This window comes from Lithohypha guttulata (assembly GCF_036872675.1).
Source record: "Lithohypha guttulata strain CCFEE 5908 chromosome Unknown scaffold_5, whole genome shotgun sequence".
Lineage (NCBI taxonomy): Eukaryota > Fungi > Ascomycota > Eurotiomycetes > Chaetothyriales > Trichomeriaceae > Lithohypha > Lithohypha guttulata.
In genome coordinates this window covers 2,103,467-2,121,187 of record NW_027042754.1, presented here as the reverse complement: position 1 = coordinate 2,121,187, position 17,721 = coordinate 2,103,467, and the positions used below count along the sequence as shown (strand labels likewise).

The following is a 17,721-nucleotide window of genomic DNA, read 5'->3' as shown; positions in this document are numbered from 1 at the left end:
GTATGTAAACACAATGTTCAGGTGATCAACATCGAGGCGAAAGCGCCCACCAAACGTGTCCACCTGAAGCGGCACTCGATCTCCATCAAATTTGATAAAAAAAAAGTAAAATAAGCCGCTAACTTGAACCTCATGCGAGAATATCCGATGTGAGCTCTTTTCAGGCAACTGCGGCGACGATATGTTTGCCTCGTTTGCCACGTTTGCCATGAAGGTGTTCAGCGCTAGGCTTCCAGGCCACAATTCGTAAGCCAAGCCCAACTATGACTGTCCTGTGAGTGTCCTGTGAGTGGTTTGTTGTCAAAAATTCCTGAGCATTGACTCGTGCACCATTCATACCACTCATCCTGCAGGTTCTGGGTTTGTCAATTGCAGTCCGACACTCACCTTTCATATTGTACTCAAGGACTTTCTTTCTCTCCTCCTTTTTTCAACAACATCCGCAGTTCCTGCAAGTTCATAGGCTGGGCAAATATTGAAGGCCAGCCCAAATTCCCTTCTTTCAAGTAGGCGCCGCACGCCTGCGGCCCCACCACAATCATGAGTGCGCAACCAGGACAGAGTGAAGCAGAGAAGAACATTGAGATATGGAAAGTCAAGAAACTAATCAAAAGACTCGAGTCTGCTCGAGGCAACGGCACATCCATGATTTCCTTGATCATCCCTCCTAAAGATCAGATCTCTCGTCAATCGAAAATGTTGGCTGAAGAGTTTGGTACAGCCTCCAATATCAAGTCTCGTGTCAACAGACTGTCAGTGCTATCGGCCATCACCTCAACACAACAGAGACTTAAGCTCTACAACAAAGTTCCTCCCAATGGTCTTGTGGTCTACTGTGGTGAAATTATCACATCCGAAGGCAAGGAACGTAAGATCAATATTGACTTTGAGCCCTTCAAGCCGATCAATACCTCCCTTTACCTTTGCGACAACAAATTTCACACAGAAGCTCTTTCAGAGTTGCTCGAATCAGATCAGAAATTCGGCTTCATCATTATGGATGGTAATGGTGCACTCTTCGGCACATTGAGTGGTAACACAAGAGAAGTCGTCCACAAATTCTCCGTCGATCTACCAAAGAAGCACGGTCGTGGTGGTCAGTCTGCCCTTCGTTTCGCTCGTCTCAGAGAAGAAAAGCGACATAACTACGTGCGAAAAGTGGCTGAACTGGCCGTGCAGAACTTCATCACAAATGACAAGGTCAATGTCGCTGGCATTATTCTCGCAGGTTCTGCTGATTTCAAGAACGACCTCAACCAGTCTGATATGTTCGACAACCGATTGCAGGCAAAGGTCATCAAAGTGGTCGATGTGTCCTATGGAGGCGAGAATGGATTCAACCAGGCTATTGAACTCGCCTCCGAAACGCTTAGCAATGTCAAATTCATTCAAGAGAAGAAATTGATCAACAAATATTTCGAAGAGATCAGTCAAGACAGTGGAAAGGTTTGCTACAGCGTTGAGGATACCTTGAAGGCTTTGGAACTTGGAGCCTGCGAAACCCTGATCGTGTATGAGAATTTAGACGTTACCCGATGGATACTCAAGGACTCTAACGGAGCCGAGAACATCCTGCACACTACCAAAGAACAGGAGTCGGACCGTTCCAGGTTCATGGACAAAGAGACTGGCCAGGAGATGGAAGTCGTCGATCAGCAATCTTTCCTTGAATGGCTGGCCGAGAAGTACAAGGACTTTGGTGCAGCTCTCGAATTCGTTTCTGATCGGTCAAGCGAAGGCAATCAATTCGTCAAAGGTTTTGGTGGAATTGGTGCTATTCTTCGCTACAAGGTCAACTTCGAACAATTAGCTGATATTGATGACGAGGACGAGTTCTACGACGATTGACAATACAACAACCTCGCCAATGCTAGCGAGGACAATAGTTCAGCCATAAACAGAAAAGATGAGCTGACGGCTGGTCCTTGCGAACAGCACCTTCAGGGTGCTGAAGCCCGAAAAGTCCAGGCCAATACCTTACGCCTACCAAATTTCGAGGTCTCTTTACCAAAGCCTTTGACACCAGCGCAGAAGGTCGAAGCAATTACCTCCCGCGACGCCAAGAAGTCCGATAGCGAAATCAAGAGCGCAACACTACTTGTGCCGGACCTTGTTCGTCGGTCTGGTGGCTGTCTACCAATCGCCCATCGAGCGAGTAGAGCCCCAGCAGAGCAAAGACTAAAACTACACCATGGTGAGTAGTCCCTCCCCTTCCCCGCTCATTTAATGTCCGTCGCCACTGGTGATATATGATGAAATATTTCGGATGTAAATTCACAGACCTGTTCCGAAAGCGCAAACTTGTGTGGAGATTTCCGTTGCCTTCCTTCTGATTGTCAATCTATACGTTTATCAGCACAGTTACCAGTCACCTCAAGGAAGTTATGCTGACTCATGCTCGCAGGACGTACAGCCCTTCGCAATGTGGCTGCCGTTTGACATGGCGAAATCGCGTTCGGGGAGGAGGCAGGAGATATCGGACGCGACTGAAGAAAATGCAAACATGTACTGCCAGTGGCGGGAGAGATGTAGTTCGAGGTGCAGGTATACCTGAAAGAAGTCAGGCAACCACATACGCTGCAGAGGTGAATCGAAGAGACTTCGCAGGATAGCCAAGCCAGCTCGAGAGAGAGTCGTTTCCTATCAACCTCGGCTTCGCGACACAACGTTGGTTGTTTAATCGAGAGGACAACCAGCGAAACACACTCGTTTAGGAACAGCTTCCACAAATCAGTCACAGATAGCGATTCATGGTCGTGGTTACCATACTCATGACCTGACGTGAAGAGATGAGGTTATGCAGTTGTGATGGATGAATGTTTATTCACAATAGTTGTACGTGAGAAAATGACCATGAGCACATGCCTTGAGCGCTGTGGACATGTCGTACATGTTCTCAAAAATAAAACGATTTAACCTTCCGCATCGTGTTTTTTCAGCTCATAAAAGTTGATATGCGAGCAAACCCTTCGAGGGTATGATTTCGAATCGTTCGTGCGCGTCCTCGAAGAGCTGCCTCTCGGAGTCCTGACCACTCTACGAAGTCCTGCATCGTGCGCTGGTGTTTTCTCAATGACCTTGATGTCAAACATGCTTGGAGTGGCTGAACATTCTAGGCAAGGCATTTGCAGAAAAAACAAAATTAAAAAAATTTGAAACACTTGTTCTTCAAATTCGAGATGGCTGGCTAAATACGCAGTAGTCAAGCTGGTATCTACGTTATGTAAGGACAAACAATAGTCATCTGTCTTGTCCAACAATAGAGTCGTCCAGTGCGTGAATCAATGTCGAGATAGCTTTATATCAATGCCTGACTGCTTGTTGAACCACTTATTATCAGTCTCCCACACTGCATTGGGGTGTGTGAGTTTCAGATCGAACTGTTGTAGCACGAAAGGTACCAGTTTGTGGATTTGGACGAGAGAAATCTGCCAGTAGTTAGCGTTGATGTCAATGTATTCATGGAGTAATAACAACACATACGTTCTTGCCAATACACGTTCTCGTCCCTGCACCAAAAACTAGCATTGTATTGTCCATCTTTCGAGTTGTGGCCTCGTCTTCAAGCCACCTCCGGGGTCGGAAGATGTTAGAGTCTGCACCGAAGACTGACGTGTCGTATTGCACGACGGCTGGGTTTATGCCTACGCGATACCCTGCCGGTACGAATTTGTCGCATAGAACGATTCCTTCCTTGGGAGCAAGGCGCTGCATGGTGAGCTGAACACTTGGATGCAACCGCATTGCCTCCTTGATGGTTGCGCAGAGCAGAGGCAGTTTTTGAGCTTCGGAGAATTTGGGAGGTACGCTCATTGCGCCGGTTCGAGTGGCGTCGCTGATTTCCTGCTGTAGATCGCGATAGGTTTCTGGGGATTTTAGTAAGAAGTAGAAGACTGCTCGTAGGGCAATGGCTGTGGTATCAGATCCTGCGAACCTATCATGTGTTAGTGTTGGTCTAAATATTGATGACTTCCCTTACAATGCTGCGAATGCCTCGAATTGCACTTCGCCTATCTTGAAATCAACTTTATCGCCTTTCTCATGGACGATATCGAGCAGCTGCTGCATTATGTCGTTCCTCTTGGCTTCTTCCACAACTTTGGCTTCGTTGTCGACCCTTCTAGCCACACACTCCTTAGCTGCATTTGTGATCACATCAAAGGATTTCAGGGCTTTGCGGACAGTTGAGCTGAGAGCCGAAGACATGAAGATGAACGGCCGGTAGTACTGTGGAGCAAGGGACACTTGTAGAAGCACAGGCATTAGGGCATCCATGCAGGCAATGTACGACTTGTGGTCTTCTTCTTTATCCATGAAACCGAACATCTGTCCAAAGAATAGTTCGCCAATGACATCAAAAGTATACCTGTCTCTTGTGAGCAGTGGGCGCAGAAGAGAGAGAAAGTGCAGTGCCTACCATTGAAGCCAAACTCCAAGATCAATTGTTTGACCATTGTCGGCGTATTGAGCAACCCTGTCCACAAATAACTGAGAGCATCTGTCGATATACTGCTCCGACTGCAGAACGTTCGTGGTTGTGTATAGATGGTTGACAATTCTTCGTCTCTCGCCATGCAGCTTCTCACTAGTCTCGCTGAAGTTGTCCGAATACTTTGAAAAGGCCGGGTTGCGCCAGACAGGATAGAAGTCTGACTTTTCCAGTGCTCCTTGAGCAGGGTAGATCTTCTTGATCGCATCGGGGTCTGCACACGCCACTTCATTATGGGCGATCCGGATAAGATTCCCGTGTTTCTGATGTAGAGCCCGCTGAACTTGTTCCATATCACCAAGATGAGCGTGCCATAGATACCATAGTCGACTAATTCGTGCCAAGAAAGGGCCAGGAACTGAGCTGAGAGGATGGAAAGTTGTCGCATATACGACCCAAGCAACAGTATAGACGACGATTCCAATCAGTGTTGTTGGAATGACATATTGTCCCACTGTCCCGAGATAATACGTTGTCGATACCATCTTTGCGCGTCGGCCTGGCGGTTTGTGGATTGACAACGAATCTTCTAGTGGACAAGGAGATGATGAGAATCGAGGTACGACTGTGCAGCCAGTCGACACTTTGAGAGACTTATGGTCGTTCGAATGCGTGGTGGGCCAGAACACATGTCACCTTCGAGTCATGCATGGCCTCCACCAGCTACCTTTCTCATCAGCGAGTAACGAGGCCGGCAGATGAGCTTTTGAGCTTTGAGTTTACAAGTGAATGCATTGGATCCAAGAGCTGCCGTGTGGGAGCTTTTCTCCAAGGACTTGTCCCCACCAGTAGATAGGTTAGTGCATCGTGGTTTGAACTCAATCTGCAAACATGGACCTCCACACAATAATGGCGTTTCCATTATATGGTTCGGTTGTATGTCTCTGACATCGATGTGACCGAAAGCACTATGAGTTTAGAGTACAATGAAGTATCGCTGGTGAGCTTTATCGTGTCGAGAGACGAAATACAATTTCGTTTAACAAGGACGAATCAGCAAACTTCTGCTTGATTCTGCACGTCAATGCGACATGAACTCCACAACGGACAACGATCACAGCGCCAGAAGCGCACGGCTCGGCCTCCCTGTGCAGTAGTCTCATCCATCGTCCGATGTTCGGTCGTTGCCGGCGTTCTGGAGGCTTCGCTTCGGCTCGGCATACTCCGTGACGATTGTACTCGAGTACCAACACAGACGCTGCGGTCGAAGAGACGTGCTCAAAACTGCATAATCGAGTCCGTTCGTCTCGAATATAAGATGGGCAGCAACATTTTACCTATATGATCGCAAGGTGACTGATTGCCCACGATGTTTTCGAGTTGGTGGACTGTATGCATATACAGCAATGCCTGGAGAGTTGCAAGCTGCATACTGTGCCAGATGTGGCATTTGGATAAATGGGTGTTTCATCCAATGGACAAATACACTTCTCGCATGTACTTCAACAAAGCCTCAAATTCACTGAATCAAGCGAGTCATGACTCATGCGTAATTGTGCAATCGTTGCGAATACGTTTGTTTTATTGGAAGAGGACATAATGTATATTTGCCAGGCGTCGCCTCGCGCTTGTCCATCGACCAGTGTACAAAAACTATACTTATCCACCGTGAGAAATACGTATTCCGTGGCCGGGCTTTCTTATTGTGGTCAAGCAGTGCTTGTATAATCGAGAGGTTTCCGGGTCATGGAATCTATCAAGTCGAGCGATCACAAAACGAACCATTACTTGGCAACGGATCAGGTATGGATGACACGAGATTTTGACTAATGTATCGACGTTGAAACGCCCTTGCGAGGCTTTTTGTGTTCAAATATTGTGCAACCACGAATCCCCGGCTGGATCGTTATTCACAAACGCCAGGAATTCTAACCCCGTAAGCGCTTCCGAAGTTAGTACTCTTTTTCAGCCTCAGACGCGGGAAGTTTTCGTCTTCCGACTTGTTACTCTTTTCATCCTCCGACTTTTTGCTCTGTTGACGTGAACCGGGCTGTAGTGCAGGACTGCTTGTTTGCGACCTTCGGACCTCTTCAAGCAGCTTATGATCAAGCTGCTCAAGGAAGCTATGAGACAGCTCCGACTTGCCGGAAGCATCGAGCATCAAGGGACCAGTAAGTGGGCGATCGTCGGCAGTCTCATAGTATGGCTCTGGTTCTACTTCTTTTTCTGGCTCCACATCTTCCCATATCGTCTCCGTGGTGGTGGCATGAACGTCATTTGTACTGAAGTATGATTCTGAGCGCTCTGAAGGACGTAGAGGAGGACGAGCCGACGGAGCAGGTGCAAGTGGCTTCTCTTGCTGTGGGGTTGGGCCATCCGTCGACGCTGTACTCGACAGGATCCCATCAAAGGCGAGCGGAGTGTGGCCAGCATGTCTTGTCAATTTTGCCTCAAGAGGGTCGAGGACGCTGAACGGATCCAGAGTGAGCCTCGGAGGCTCGGGGGGTTTTTGTTTTGGTGAGGGTGAGCGACCAGGCGACGCGATGATTATTGGGCTCATGACCTTGTTGAAACTGGACTTGACGCCCTCAGACTTCACAGTGATGCCGTCGAGTGTCTCATCGATTTCTTGTATAGGAATTGGCTTGTTCTCTTGCGACCGTTGTGGTGACAGAGTCTCGAAAGGCTTGTCTTCTGAGATACTAGCAAGATGTTGGATGTCATCGTCATGTGCAAACACGCGTGTCGCTGGTAGAGGTGATTCGGGTTGCCAGACAGGCTTTGAGTGATCATTTTTGAAATGGTCCATATGGGAAGCTGCGATGCTGTGATGCCGAGAGTTGTTGACAGCTGCGACATGAGGAGTACTGAGTTCTGATTTGAGAGAAGTTGTGCTTGCGAACGGAGAGTCATTACTCAATCTTCTCCGACCACCGTTTGCTTTGTTGAGCTTGAATTCCAAGTCTGCTATCCTTGTCTTTAACGAAATCCTTTCAATCTCCCAAGCCTTCCTTTCTTGTGTATGCGCATGTCTCAGCTGCTCGTTGACGTCGCGACAATGTTCGAAATAAGCCGAGATGTCGACCCCTGGCGTAGGGTTCGTGATTCTAAATGATTGCTTGGGCACATGGCTTGCTGAGGAGACGGCCGGCAGTAGTGGTACATTGGAAGTAGCGATACTGTGTCTGCCGTGGACGGAGGAGGGTATCTCGGAATCGCCAAATCGAACTTCTTTGCCTTGTCCCTCTCTGCAGGAGTGTACGGAAGAGTGTCTATGTATGCCATTGAAGCCAGAAAAATTATTGTGCAACAGTGCAGGTGTGGGCTCGAACGCTCGTGTCGGCGAGAGTGGTGGCATGGTTATAGCACCGTCGTCGTAGGGGATGCCGCGCTTGGTCAATAGACGAGAGAGAGTCTGAATCAGATGTGCATTCGTAACGTTGGCATTGATTGTGGTATTATTCGAAGCACATGCGCACTTGCCAAATCAGCTGGAGTTACACTGGCCAATGCGAGAAAATATGGGCTTCGCACTATTTACAATCGAATCGAGATACGTAGCCAGGGCAAACACCACAATCCGAGCATGTCACACGGCATTTTGGACCGAGACACTCGTTTGGAGAACCAGAATCGTGCAGTGCAGTGACGGTGAAAAGGAAGCCTTCACACCGCAGGTGGATTCACTAAAGCAGGAACGCCATGAGATCGCCGCTGCTTGTGCTATTCTGCTCTCTTTCAAAAAGGAGACTGTCTCCGAGTATGTACCTTCTTCCTCCTGATAAAACTTCGGGAGACTGACAATGTTCTCTCATTCAATCGACACACACGTACCCAACTTACAAAGGCGCACAAATATGCACCATGACGTTCAAATGATTTCAGAATACCAGTATTTTGGGGTCGTGGTGGACACGTTGAAGTCGGTGCTCAAGGAAAGTGTCCGCGAGCATGCGGCTCGAAACCATGTGGTTAGCACTAGCTAATTACCTCACTATTGCTCATCTATCAAACTGTTTGTCCATCATCGTCGATATTGTGTGTCTGACCACAACTAGACGACGACCGCCTTGCGCCATCAGAGCCTGGCCACAAGCATTTGAACTAATGCTTTTCGTAGCTGCATTGCTCCTGCATATAGAAAACGCGAAATAAAAAGAGCTCTATCATGGTGGAGCTGACTGCGCGGAAGGTCGCTTAGTCTCCGCGCACTTTCGGGATGGCACAATCTTGTACCATTTCTATAATAGAATAAAGAGCCTTGTAACTTTATTACTGTTCCTCTTCTCGCTTGAAAAGCATGATGGGTTGTGCTTAAATACCACAAACATATTTTTTCCTGCATTCTTATATTATGTATATCGCGGGAAGCGATCACTTGAGAGTAGAAGAGCCGCTTCCACATTCCCACGTGGTTGTTAAAGCACGTGCAAAGAGGGAAAATTCTGACACCACTTGCATCTACCGCGTTCAGTGTGGTACGGTGGCACAACAAACACTGTACCTGGTGAATTTTCTGGATCACAGATCGTCATTCTGTGCCCTTCGAAGATGGACAAATAAACAAATGAATCCATGATCTCCCAGAGACGATGGTTCTTAGTAATAGCCTCTCCTTGTGGACCATATCTGTCTCCAGTAGGCTATTTTCTTATCCGTCTGGTCAATACCGAGCAACGCAACCTCATGTTCTTCCCTTCCTGCTAGTGGTAATATTTTGTTCTTGAATTATTGTGATGATACAGGTGCCTGCGCCAAGAAGCGCGCTCATTCTCTACGGTACAGAGACTGGCAATTCGCAGGACATCGCGTATGAACTTGGTCAATGTCTTGAGCGCATTCATTTTGCCACCAAGATACGCGAGCTGGACGGCGTCTCGATACCAGATCTTCCTCAATATGATCTTCTTGTCTTTGCCATCTCAACAACTGGACAAGGAGACTTTCCATCCAACGCACGCAAATTCTGGTTGAGTCTACTTCGCAAGAAATTGCCCTTGAGTATACTGTCGGCGGTTAAGTATGGGTTGGTCGGACTCTGCGACAGTTCTTATCCCAAATTCAATCTTGCAGGCCGGAAGTTGAACAAACGTTTGCAGCAGTTAGGGGCGACCTCGTTATTGTCACCTTGTGAGGCAGATGAACAAGGTCAAGAGGGTACGGAAGGTGCCTTTTTGGAATGGCTACTGTTGTTCCAGGAGCAAGTGCTACTCAATTTCCCACTTCAGGCTGGACAAACACAAGTACCAGCCGGACATAAATTACCTAGTGAGTGGCTGCTCGCAAAAGCCACGACCGACGACCAATGTACCTCTGGTTTCCGGAACGGTGAACACATTGTCTCCGCCAAAATCTCAAAATACTCCCCCGAATTAAGCTTTCCTGTTGTCCTTGAGCGAAACGAGCGTGTAACCCCTTCTGACCATTGGCAAGATGTGAGGTTATTGAGACTTAGGGCCATGGAAGCAATAAATTATATGCCTGGTGATGTACTCGCTCTACGCCCACAGAATCTTCCCGAGGATGTGAATCAGATCATAAGTCTACTTGACTGGCAAGACATGGCCGATACGAAGCTCAAACTTCAAAGCACTCGATCGATGCAAGGTCCGGACGATGTATTCGATCCCATGCTTCGTGGGCTGGATTCGGTCACTCTACGCCAACTGTTAACAGAGTACCTCGATATTTATGCTGTTCCACGACGTTCGTTTTTCTCCAAGATTGCTCATTTTACTGAAGATGAGGTGCAGAAGGAACGTGCCCTGGAGTTTACCGAACCTCAATACCTTGATGAGTACTTCGATTATGCTACTAGACCACGACGAGGCATTCTCGAAGTACTCCAAGAATTCCATACCGTCAAGATTCCATGGCAGGAGGCTATCAATACCTTTCCACTCCTGCGCCCTCGACAATTCAGTGTGGCCAGTGGTGGTCACTTGAAAGCAGATGGCTTTTGTTTCGAACTCCTGGTTGCCATTGTTAAGTATCGGACTGTTATCAAGAGAATTCGTGAAGGAGTTTGTACGAAATACCTTGCACAGCTGCCAGTCGGCACTAGACTGAATGTCGTCCTTCACACAGAAGGTCGCTTTCACAACCGTTTGGCAGACATGGATCGACCTCATCTATTGATAGGAGGTGGTACTGGCATAGCTCCTTTGAGAAGCGTTATTCTGGAGAAGAGTGCTTTTGTCGGAGCACAAGCAACGTCCTTGCTCATATTTGGTTGCAGAAACTCGCATTCAGACTATTTCTTCAGCACGGACTGGTCGAAGTTGGAGAGCCAGGAGCAATCATCCTTCCGAGTCATTCCAGCGTTTTCAAGAGATCAGGACAGGAAGATCTATGTTCAAGATCGTATTCTGCAACATGCAGAGTTAATTCGAGAAATCCTTTCGGCACCGAATTCGATCCTTGTCGTTTGTGGCTCATCTGGTGCAATGCCAAAGGCCGTCCGCCAAGCACTCAAGGACGTACTTGCAAGTACTACTGAGGCGGCTGCGGAGAACTATCTTGTGCAACTGGAGAAGGAGGGTCGATACAAGCAGGAAACCTGGTGAATGACTATTTTGGATAAAATTTCTCGCAATGCTTAGTCCTTCACTTTTCCCCGCACAAACCCTGGAGATGTGTTCCCGAGTTCATGCACATCCTATCGATCACAACTCGATTCGAAACTCTCCACTCAGTTCGAGTACCCTGTCAACTTTCGAGATTCTGGATCATGACTATTGCGGAGACACCGTCTAACTTTGGTTGGTTCGGTGAGCCACCTACCTCAAAATCGAGATCAGAACACTGGCAGTTCTCCAATGCAACTCTGCAGTGCATAGAAGCCATGATGATCAAAGTAAGGTTGGGTGACTGAGGGGCACGTCTTGATTGTGCGAGGAGACAGCGTCGAGCACAGCTCTGCTAAAAGTCAAATACCTCACTGATACACAAGGAGAGGGGCTGGCAGTATATAGAGGAAGTCTTAAACCCAGACACGTCGCCTCGCGAACACTCTACGAGTCATACGACAATACAATTGCAAACATGTCGGCCAACGGTACAACGCACAGCTGGACGTCGCTCCCTGACGCGATGTCCAAGTCTGTTTCATCACTTAACAAAAGACTTGACAGTGATCCTCAGTGGCAAGCGTTCATCGATACAAATGCCATCATAGAGCCTGTTACCATGGGCATAGCTACCGCGGGAGGTGATGCTATCATGGTTCGGGTCGAGCCAAATGCGAAAACTTCGGTGTCTACTGGACCCGCAGACAAGTCAGACTTCACGTTAGCAGCTAAGGCCGAACAATGGGAAAAGTTCTTCGCAGCTGATCCTAGGGCCCCCTTTACATCTTTCGTCGGCCTACAAGGTATGAACATTAAGCAAGAGGGCGTTGGAGTTCAGGGGAACCAAACCAGGTTTGCTCAATATGGTCATCTTGCGACCCGACTTCTCGAAATGCTCCGCGATGGCCTTCATGGTCCGATGGAGGAGTATAAGCATGAAGCAATGCATGAAGACCATATAGTGGGCAAATATGCTTACGTTGATTGTCCTGTTTGGGGGCGCACCAAAATCTTCTACGAGACATCTGGCAACGGACCCCAACAGATTGTTTTCTGCCACACTGCTGGTTCAGACTCTCGACAATACCATGGCGTAATGAACCATCCGGAAATGATGAAGCGATGTACCATGATCGCGTTCGATCTGCCAGCACATGGTAGGTCGTTCCCGAATGCCAACTATATCCCGGGCAACCATACAAACAACGAAGATGCGTAGTGAGTACTGTACTTCCACAAGCATGCAGCGACTTCTTGAGCTAACGTCCGACAGTGTTGGCACGATCGCGGCTGTGATCAAAACCCTCAAACTCAACAAACCAATTGTATGTGGTGCTAGCATGGCTGGCCAGGTCTGCGTGGCCGTTGCCATTCGCAACGATGAGGTACAATCAGGCGGTACTATTCCAATGCAGGGCTGTGACTACCTCACTATGGATCGTCAATTCAATGACAAATCACCTGTTGTCAATCAAGCCTTGTTCAATCCTGACTGGATTTATGGCATGATGGCGCCGAAGTCACCCTATGTGAACAAACAACTCATATGGTGAGTAGCTGAACAATTGTGTACCGATTCAAATGTGCGCTGGACTGACAGATGAACAGGCATACGTATTCTGGACAAGCTTATGGTATCTTCCATGGCGATCTTGACTTTTATTTCGGAGGGTTTGATGCTCGGGATCGTGTCGAGCAGATCGATGTCAAAAAGTGCCCGATCTATTTCTTGACAGGCGAGTTCGATTGGTCCACAACCCCTGAGATGTCCAAGGCTACCGCCGACAAGATCAAAGGCGCACGGTTTCAAGCCATGAAAGATCTGGGTCATTTTCCAGCAACGGAGAACCCATCCCTCTTCGTTCCATATCTGGTCGAGGCTATTGACTGGATTCAGAAGACCAGGGAGGATTGAGACGTGTTGAACCTGGAGCATCGCACTTTGTATAATATTGATTAATGATGTACACAAACGAAGACGATCAACTTGTGTTATGCCTCACAGATTCGGTGTTGAGGTTTGCATCTGCAGCCTCAGTTCGTATGATGTCTGGATGTATCAGAACCGAGCAACGATCACATGGAAGTACGTTTCATACTGTATCCAGTATAGTTGTTGTAACGAAGCTAAAGATGACAACTGGCTGCGTGTCGGGAAGGTGTGACGAGATTCACATCATCACCGATTCTGAGTCCCCTTGCTCTTCACGCCCTGTAGGCTCTACTCAAGCCTTATGCAACCAGCGATCACACTGTCAAAATGACCCATGTACAATAGAAGGCTATAATGTAGGGGTTCACGATACGCGCCGTAAAGCATCGAACAATGTCCTACGTCGCGCTTGCCGGACCGCACGTCGATGCGGCTAGAGCTGGGCAACGATGTAATGGTGATACCAAAACAACATTGAAGGATCAGCAGCCATGTCCGGACTTTCGCTTTGCTCGGAAGTGGTATCGAGGAGCGGATCGGACCACCAACTCTTTGTCATGGTCTTTGTACCATGATTGTGACTGTCCGAAAGCAGCCGTATCTTGATGAGGGTCCCGTTCGCAGACGGTGGGATAGCGCTTGCTAATTATTGATTCTCAGTCGTGTTGGCCTATGAAAAGTCGTGAAGAAAGCATTAACAGCCAGAAGAACAGATGTATGTAGCTACCGTTCCACCACAAATATGGAGGCACCAGGACGTATTGCAGCTAGCATCACGATAATAGCACTCGTTTGTATGAGTCTTCTGGCTATCCTGCTGACCAAACTCAGTCGAGCACGCCAAAGGAAACAAGAAGCAAAAGCAGAAGAGGAGGGTCAGTCGCGGCCGACACCAATGCGAGTTGCCCCCAAACCACCACAGTTACCGATTTTCAAGACCAGGTCTTCGTTGTCCATGTCATCGAGTCCGACAACGCCGCGTTCCCCGAAAACCCCGAAGACTCCGGGCATACGCTTCACGTTCACGGCTCCTAGCCACCGAAGCAGAAATAGTGGGAGCATCGATAGTCTGCCAAGTGTTGAGACTATACTTGAGCAATATGAGCAAGAGGCGGACGCAAAGGATAATCAGCAAGAGACGGAGGTAAAGCCTTTGTCCAAAAAGGAGGATTTAGGAGAACCAGGTCCTTGCTGTACCCACAGAGGTAGATGAGAAGCGAAGTCTCTGGGATAGACCAAATATTGGAAACCCGAATCCGGTAGATCGGGACTGATACGACTGTGTCTCTGAGGGACATGGTTGAACAGCTGATCCTTGTCCCTTAACACCACTCTATCGACTCTTGCACAATACGAAGCTTGGAGTCAGGACGTGAACGCGAACATTTTACGTGTTCTTGACCCCTGTCTACGTTAGTGGTCTTCCGTCGCAGCAGTATTACGTAGTTTAACGCCGATATCGTTGCGTATATATTTATTTCCATAGTATTTATCTTCGTGGTAACTTGAGGACCTTTTCGTCACAATCTTCGTAGACTTTCTTGTAATGTCTCCTATTGTGGCATCAAAATCGGCTAACTTTGCTCTTCTGTGCCTGTATAATTACGCCGAAGAGTGTTCGGAGACGTGAGGCTTATTAGACTGATGTGTTCCCGGCCTCGAGACTACGCTTAAACATTTGAGCTTGGCCCTGGAAGACAACCTCGTGTAGGTATTATGGTCAGCGGCGAGACAAACGGTCAGCGACCGGCACAGCAACGAACTGCATACCTGGGACCCGAGGCCTCGTTCTCACATCAAGCGGCCGTCGAAGCTCTTCCCCATACAGTGCCTATACCACTTCCCTCTTTCAAGGCTATTCTTCAAGGAATTCAGGACTCTGGCGATGAAGCAGCAGATGCATACGACTATGCTGTGTTACCAGTTGAGAACAGCACAAATGGCAGTGTAGTCCAGGCATTGGATCTTGTTGCACAGTGTGGACTTGCTTCAGCTTATTCAGACGTAGAAGTGATTGACGAGTATTATCTTGAAGTTCACCACAATCTTTTCGTGTCAAGGATCTGGGCTGAGCAAAAACTTGATCAGGAGGACTTTGCAGCCCTGCCCATCGACATCGAGCAGGCCACAAAGCAGGATACAAAACAACAGTTACATAACGGATCGAGCACGAGTGAAGTCCCCAGCAATCCATCGCCGATGAACGGGTTAAACAACGTCCTGGAAAAGCTTGAAACAAAGACTCTACACACACATCCTCAAGTCTGGGGCCAATGTAACAACATTCTATCCACGTATCTACCACCAGGCAATGTCGATAGAGTCGACATGAGCTCGACAAGCGCAGCAGCAGCTTTCATTGCAGATTCATCCCATTCGAGCCAAGACGGGCTAGCAGCTATATCATCCTCACTAGCAGGCGCAAAACACGCCAACGACCTCGTCTGCATCGCTCGGAACATCGAAGACGAGCCAGGCGAAAACACCACTCGATTCCTTGTTCTCAAGAACCGAAAACGATCACAAGCTTGCTTGCCCTTACACGAAAAGCTGCAACAAGGATCCATCCAAATCAAATCACTTTGGGCCTTCACAATCGCACATTTCGTACCCGGCACGCTAGCGACGACACTCTCCGTCTTCGCGAAACATAATTTCAATTTGAGCGCTATTCAGAGTCGTCCTAGACCGAAGCAGAAAATACTCGGCGGAGAGCAAGGCCACGTCACAAGCAAGCGTAGTCAAGACAATAACTGGAGGTATATCTTCTTCGTTGAATGCTTGCATCAGAGAGATGCGGCACTTATGAATCAAGGAGATGAGGAGCTTGGTAAGCTACTAAAGGAACTAGAAAGTGTCACGGAACAAATTAGTCTGCTGGGCAGTTGGAAGGATCGATTGTGCTAGGAAAAAAGTATACATGGTCGAGTACGAGTATCTTCTCAACTAGCTATATTCACTACTGCTGGGAGCAGATGACCACCAATCCCCGGATGACCGACGTTCTGGCAAGCACCAGGACGTCGGAAATGCATCAAGCAAACTACAACGGTGGTACAATGGTACAATGGTGGCTAAAAAACGTCAACATCGGATATCAATGCTTCTCGAAGTGGAAAAGCTGGTAGAACGCAAAGGGGATTTCAGCAGGAGGGAAGAGAACCCAGAATCTTACAGCGGATATCTCAATGCATTGATGGAGAAGGGAGATATGTTAACACATTGGTTACGGATGACCAGTTATTCTGAATTGTCGTTCACAGGACAACCATGCAATCATTAGCCGATTTACAGTGCTTAACATCAGTGGCTTGCCGAGATACTGATGGCGCTTCCTCCTCGGTGTCATGCTGGATGAAGATGTCCATCGGATCTTTAGACATCCAGGTTGCTTCATGCAACCAGGACATGAAACTCACTGGAGCAATGGGTAGACGGATCTTGTCGTCCTCTGGTGGAATTAGAAACATACCGTGACCCTTGGGGAATCTCTCTGGACAGTACATACCCATTTCAGTTTCAGATTCAGACGACGAAGTCACACAGCCATTGACTGCCTGGCCACCGAATTGGAAGACTTCCCATGAAATACCAAGCTCTTTGCGAGCCCAAGGACAAACACTCGATTCTGGTAGCAGGTACCACGTGCCATCTTCAGAGGCTCCGTAGTCCGCATTGAACATTCTCTGTCGATATTTGTATAGTGTGTGCGTAAATTCATGCACAAGCGTCGTGGCTATTGTGATGTAGACCACCGACTTCTCTTCAAGTGTCCGAGAGGACCAGATTTCTTGATCCAGCAACAACGCTAGAAGCTGTTTGCTGATCGACATACGATATAACAGAGGTTCTTTCTTCGTCATCGGTCTCGAAAGCCAAATGGCTATCGAGCAACCCAAAGCGTCTTCAGCGCCCTCCTCATGACAATGTATCGAAGTCAACGCTTGGATCCTCTCCATAGCCGCCTCGAATCGGCTATAGTCGAACCTTTCTTTTGTCGTCGTATAGCGTGGGTCAAGATATCTGTCGCCGTCATCGTCGCAGCGCTCGATTGCGTACAGTACAAGCATCCAGAATGAGCGACCTTGTTGCAGAAATAAACTGGCTAGTCGCAAGCTTGGCTTCAGCGCGTCGTAGAGGCGATCACTAATAGGGAATTTGGTATGGTTGAGGCCTGCATAATGGATGTCAGTATCAGTAAAAGCTTCTTTTCGGAAAAAGGGGTGGATGGGACCTGCCTCAGAACTCAACATCGAGCTCGGCCCAGCCGGAAGCTCAGGACATTGCGTTATAGTCGACTCAGTCACGTCTGCCATATGTCCCATCCGTTGGTGCTCATCTTCCATGGCTCGTTGGAGCACATGAAGACGGATCGGTATTTCATCGTCAGCTGAGACATAAATGTGCCTCGATTGCGGTTCCATAATGAATTGTCCTATCGTTTTTGCTTTGCGTAAAACCCTCAGGTAGGAAGTGCCGGCTTAGTGCCCTTAAGAAGGCATTTCCACAAAGACGTCGACTGCAACAAAGCCCTGGGTGGTAATATTGTGCTCTTTGTGCAAGAATTGCATTGTTCATCCTGTCGTATCGAGTCGGCCTTTCCTTCGCTCATCTCCTACCTATAGCTCGTAGCGTCGAGGGTAGAGCATACTGTGTAGTATGCATACCGCGTTCAAAATCAGCAAGCCACATTACCTGAGGCGCGTCTGACTGTATGGATCGTAGATGTAGCTCAAACCACAAGCGAGCTATATATGTATTTCTCGGACAAACACTTCTTACCTTGCTGT

At 48.1% G+C, this 17,721-nt stretch overlaps 8 protein-coding genes across 8 annotated transcripts; 5 read left to right on the top strand and 3 right to left on the bottom strand.

The window, feature by feature from the left end:
* Positions 1–540: 540 nt before the first annotated feature.
* On the top strand, positions 541–1,848 carry ERF1 (translation termination factor eRF1; the record flags this gene model as incomplete). Its single annotated transcript, XM_064901572.1, has 1 exon — positions 541–1,848. The coding sequence occupies one exon, from the start codon at positions 541–543 to the stop codon at positions 1,846–1,848; it is 1,308 nt and encodes a 435-aa protein (XP_064752648.1).
* A 1,433-nt stretch (positions 1,849–3,281) lies between these two features.
* Positions 3,282–4,782, bottom strand: LTR64_007248 (uncharacterized protein; the record flags this gene model as incomplete). The annotated part of the gene is made up of 4 exons (XM_064901571.1): positions 3,282–3,428; positions 3,484–3,934; positions 3,980–4,366; positions 4,418–4,782. The coding sequence occupies 4 exons, from the start codon at positions 4,780–4,782 to the stop codon at positions 3,282–3,284; spliced, it is 1,350 nt and encodes a 449-aa protein (XP_064752647.1).
* A 1,553-nt stretch (positions 4,783–6,335) lies between these two features.
* Positions 6,336–7,787, bottom strand: LTR64_007247 (uncharacterized protein; the record flags this gene model as incomplete). Its single annotated transcript, XM_064901570.1, has 1 exon — positions 6,336–7,787. One exon carries the CDS (start codon positions 7,785–7,787, stop codon positions 6,336–6,338), a length of 1,452 nt encoding a protein of 483 aa, XP_064752646.1.
* Positions 7,788–9,165: 1,378 nt separating this feature from the next.
* Positions 9,166–10,995, top strand: TAH18 (NAPDH-dependent diflavin reductase; the record flags this gene model as incomplete). Its single annotated transcript, XM_064901569.1, has 1 exon — positions 9,166–10,995. The coding sequence occupies one exon, from the start codon at positions 9,166–9,168 to the stop codon at positions 10,993–10,995; it is 1,830 nt and encodes a 609-aa protein (XP_064752645.1).
* Positions 10,996–11,473: 478 nt separating this feature from the next.
* On the top strand, positions 11,474–12,913 carry LTR64_007245 (uncharacterized protein; the record flags this gene model as incomplete). The annotated part of the gene is made up of 3 exons (XM_064901568.1): positions 11,474–12,216; positions 12,272–12,547; positions 12,607–12,913. The coding sequence occupies 3 exons, from the start codon at positions 11,474–11,476 to the stop codon at positions 12,911–12,913; spliced, it is 1,326 nt and encodes a 441-aa protein (XP_064752644.1).
* Positions 12,914–13,673: 760 nt separating this feature from the next.
* Positions 13,674–14,144, top strand: LTR64_007244 (uncharacterized protein; the record flags this gene model as incomplete). Its single annotated transcript, XM_064901567.1, has 1 exon — positions 13,674–14,144. One exon carries the CDS (start codon positions 13,674–13,676, stop codon positions 14,142–14,144), a length of 471 nt encoding a protein of 156 aa, XP_064752643.1.
* A 503-nt stretch (positions 14,145–14,647) lies between these two features.
* Positions 14,648–15,838, top strand: PHA2 (prephenate dehydratase; the record flags this gene model as incomplete). The annotated part of the gene is made up of 1 exon (XM_064901566.1): positions 14,648–15,838. One exon carries the CDS (start codon positions 14,648–14,650, stop codon positions 15,836–15,838), a length of 1,191 nt encoding a protein of 396 aa, XP_064752642.1.
* Positions 15,839–16,188: 350 nt separating this feature from the next.
* On the bottom strand, positions 16,189–17,355 carry LTR64_007242 (uncharacterized protein; the record flags this gene model as incomplete). The annotated part of the gene is given in 2 exon segments (XM_064901565.1): positions 16,189–16,424; positions 16,440–17,355. The coding sequence occupies 2 exon segments, from the start codon at positions 17,353–17,355 to the stop codon at positions 16,189–16,191; spliced, it is 1,152 nt and encodes a 383-aa protein (XP_064752641.1).
* Between the last annotated feature and the right edge of the window lie 366 nt (positions 17,356–17,721).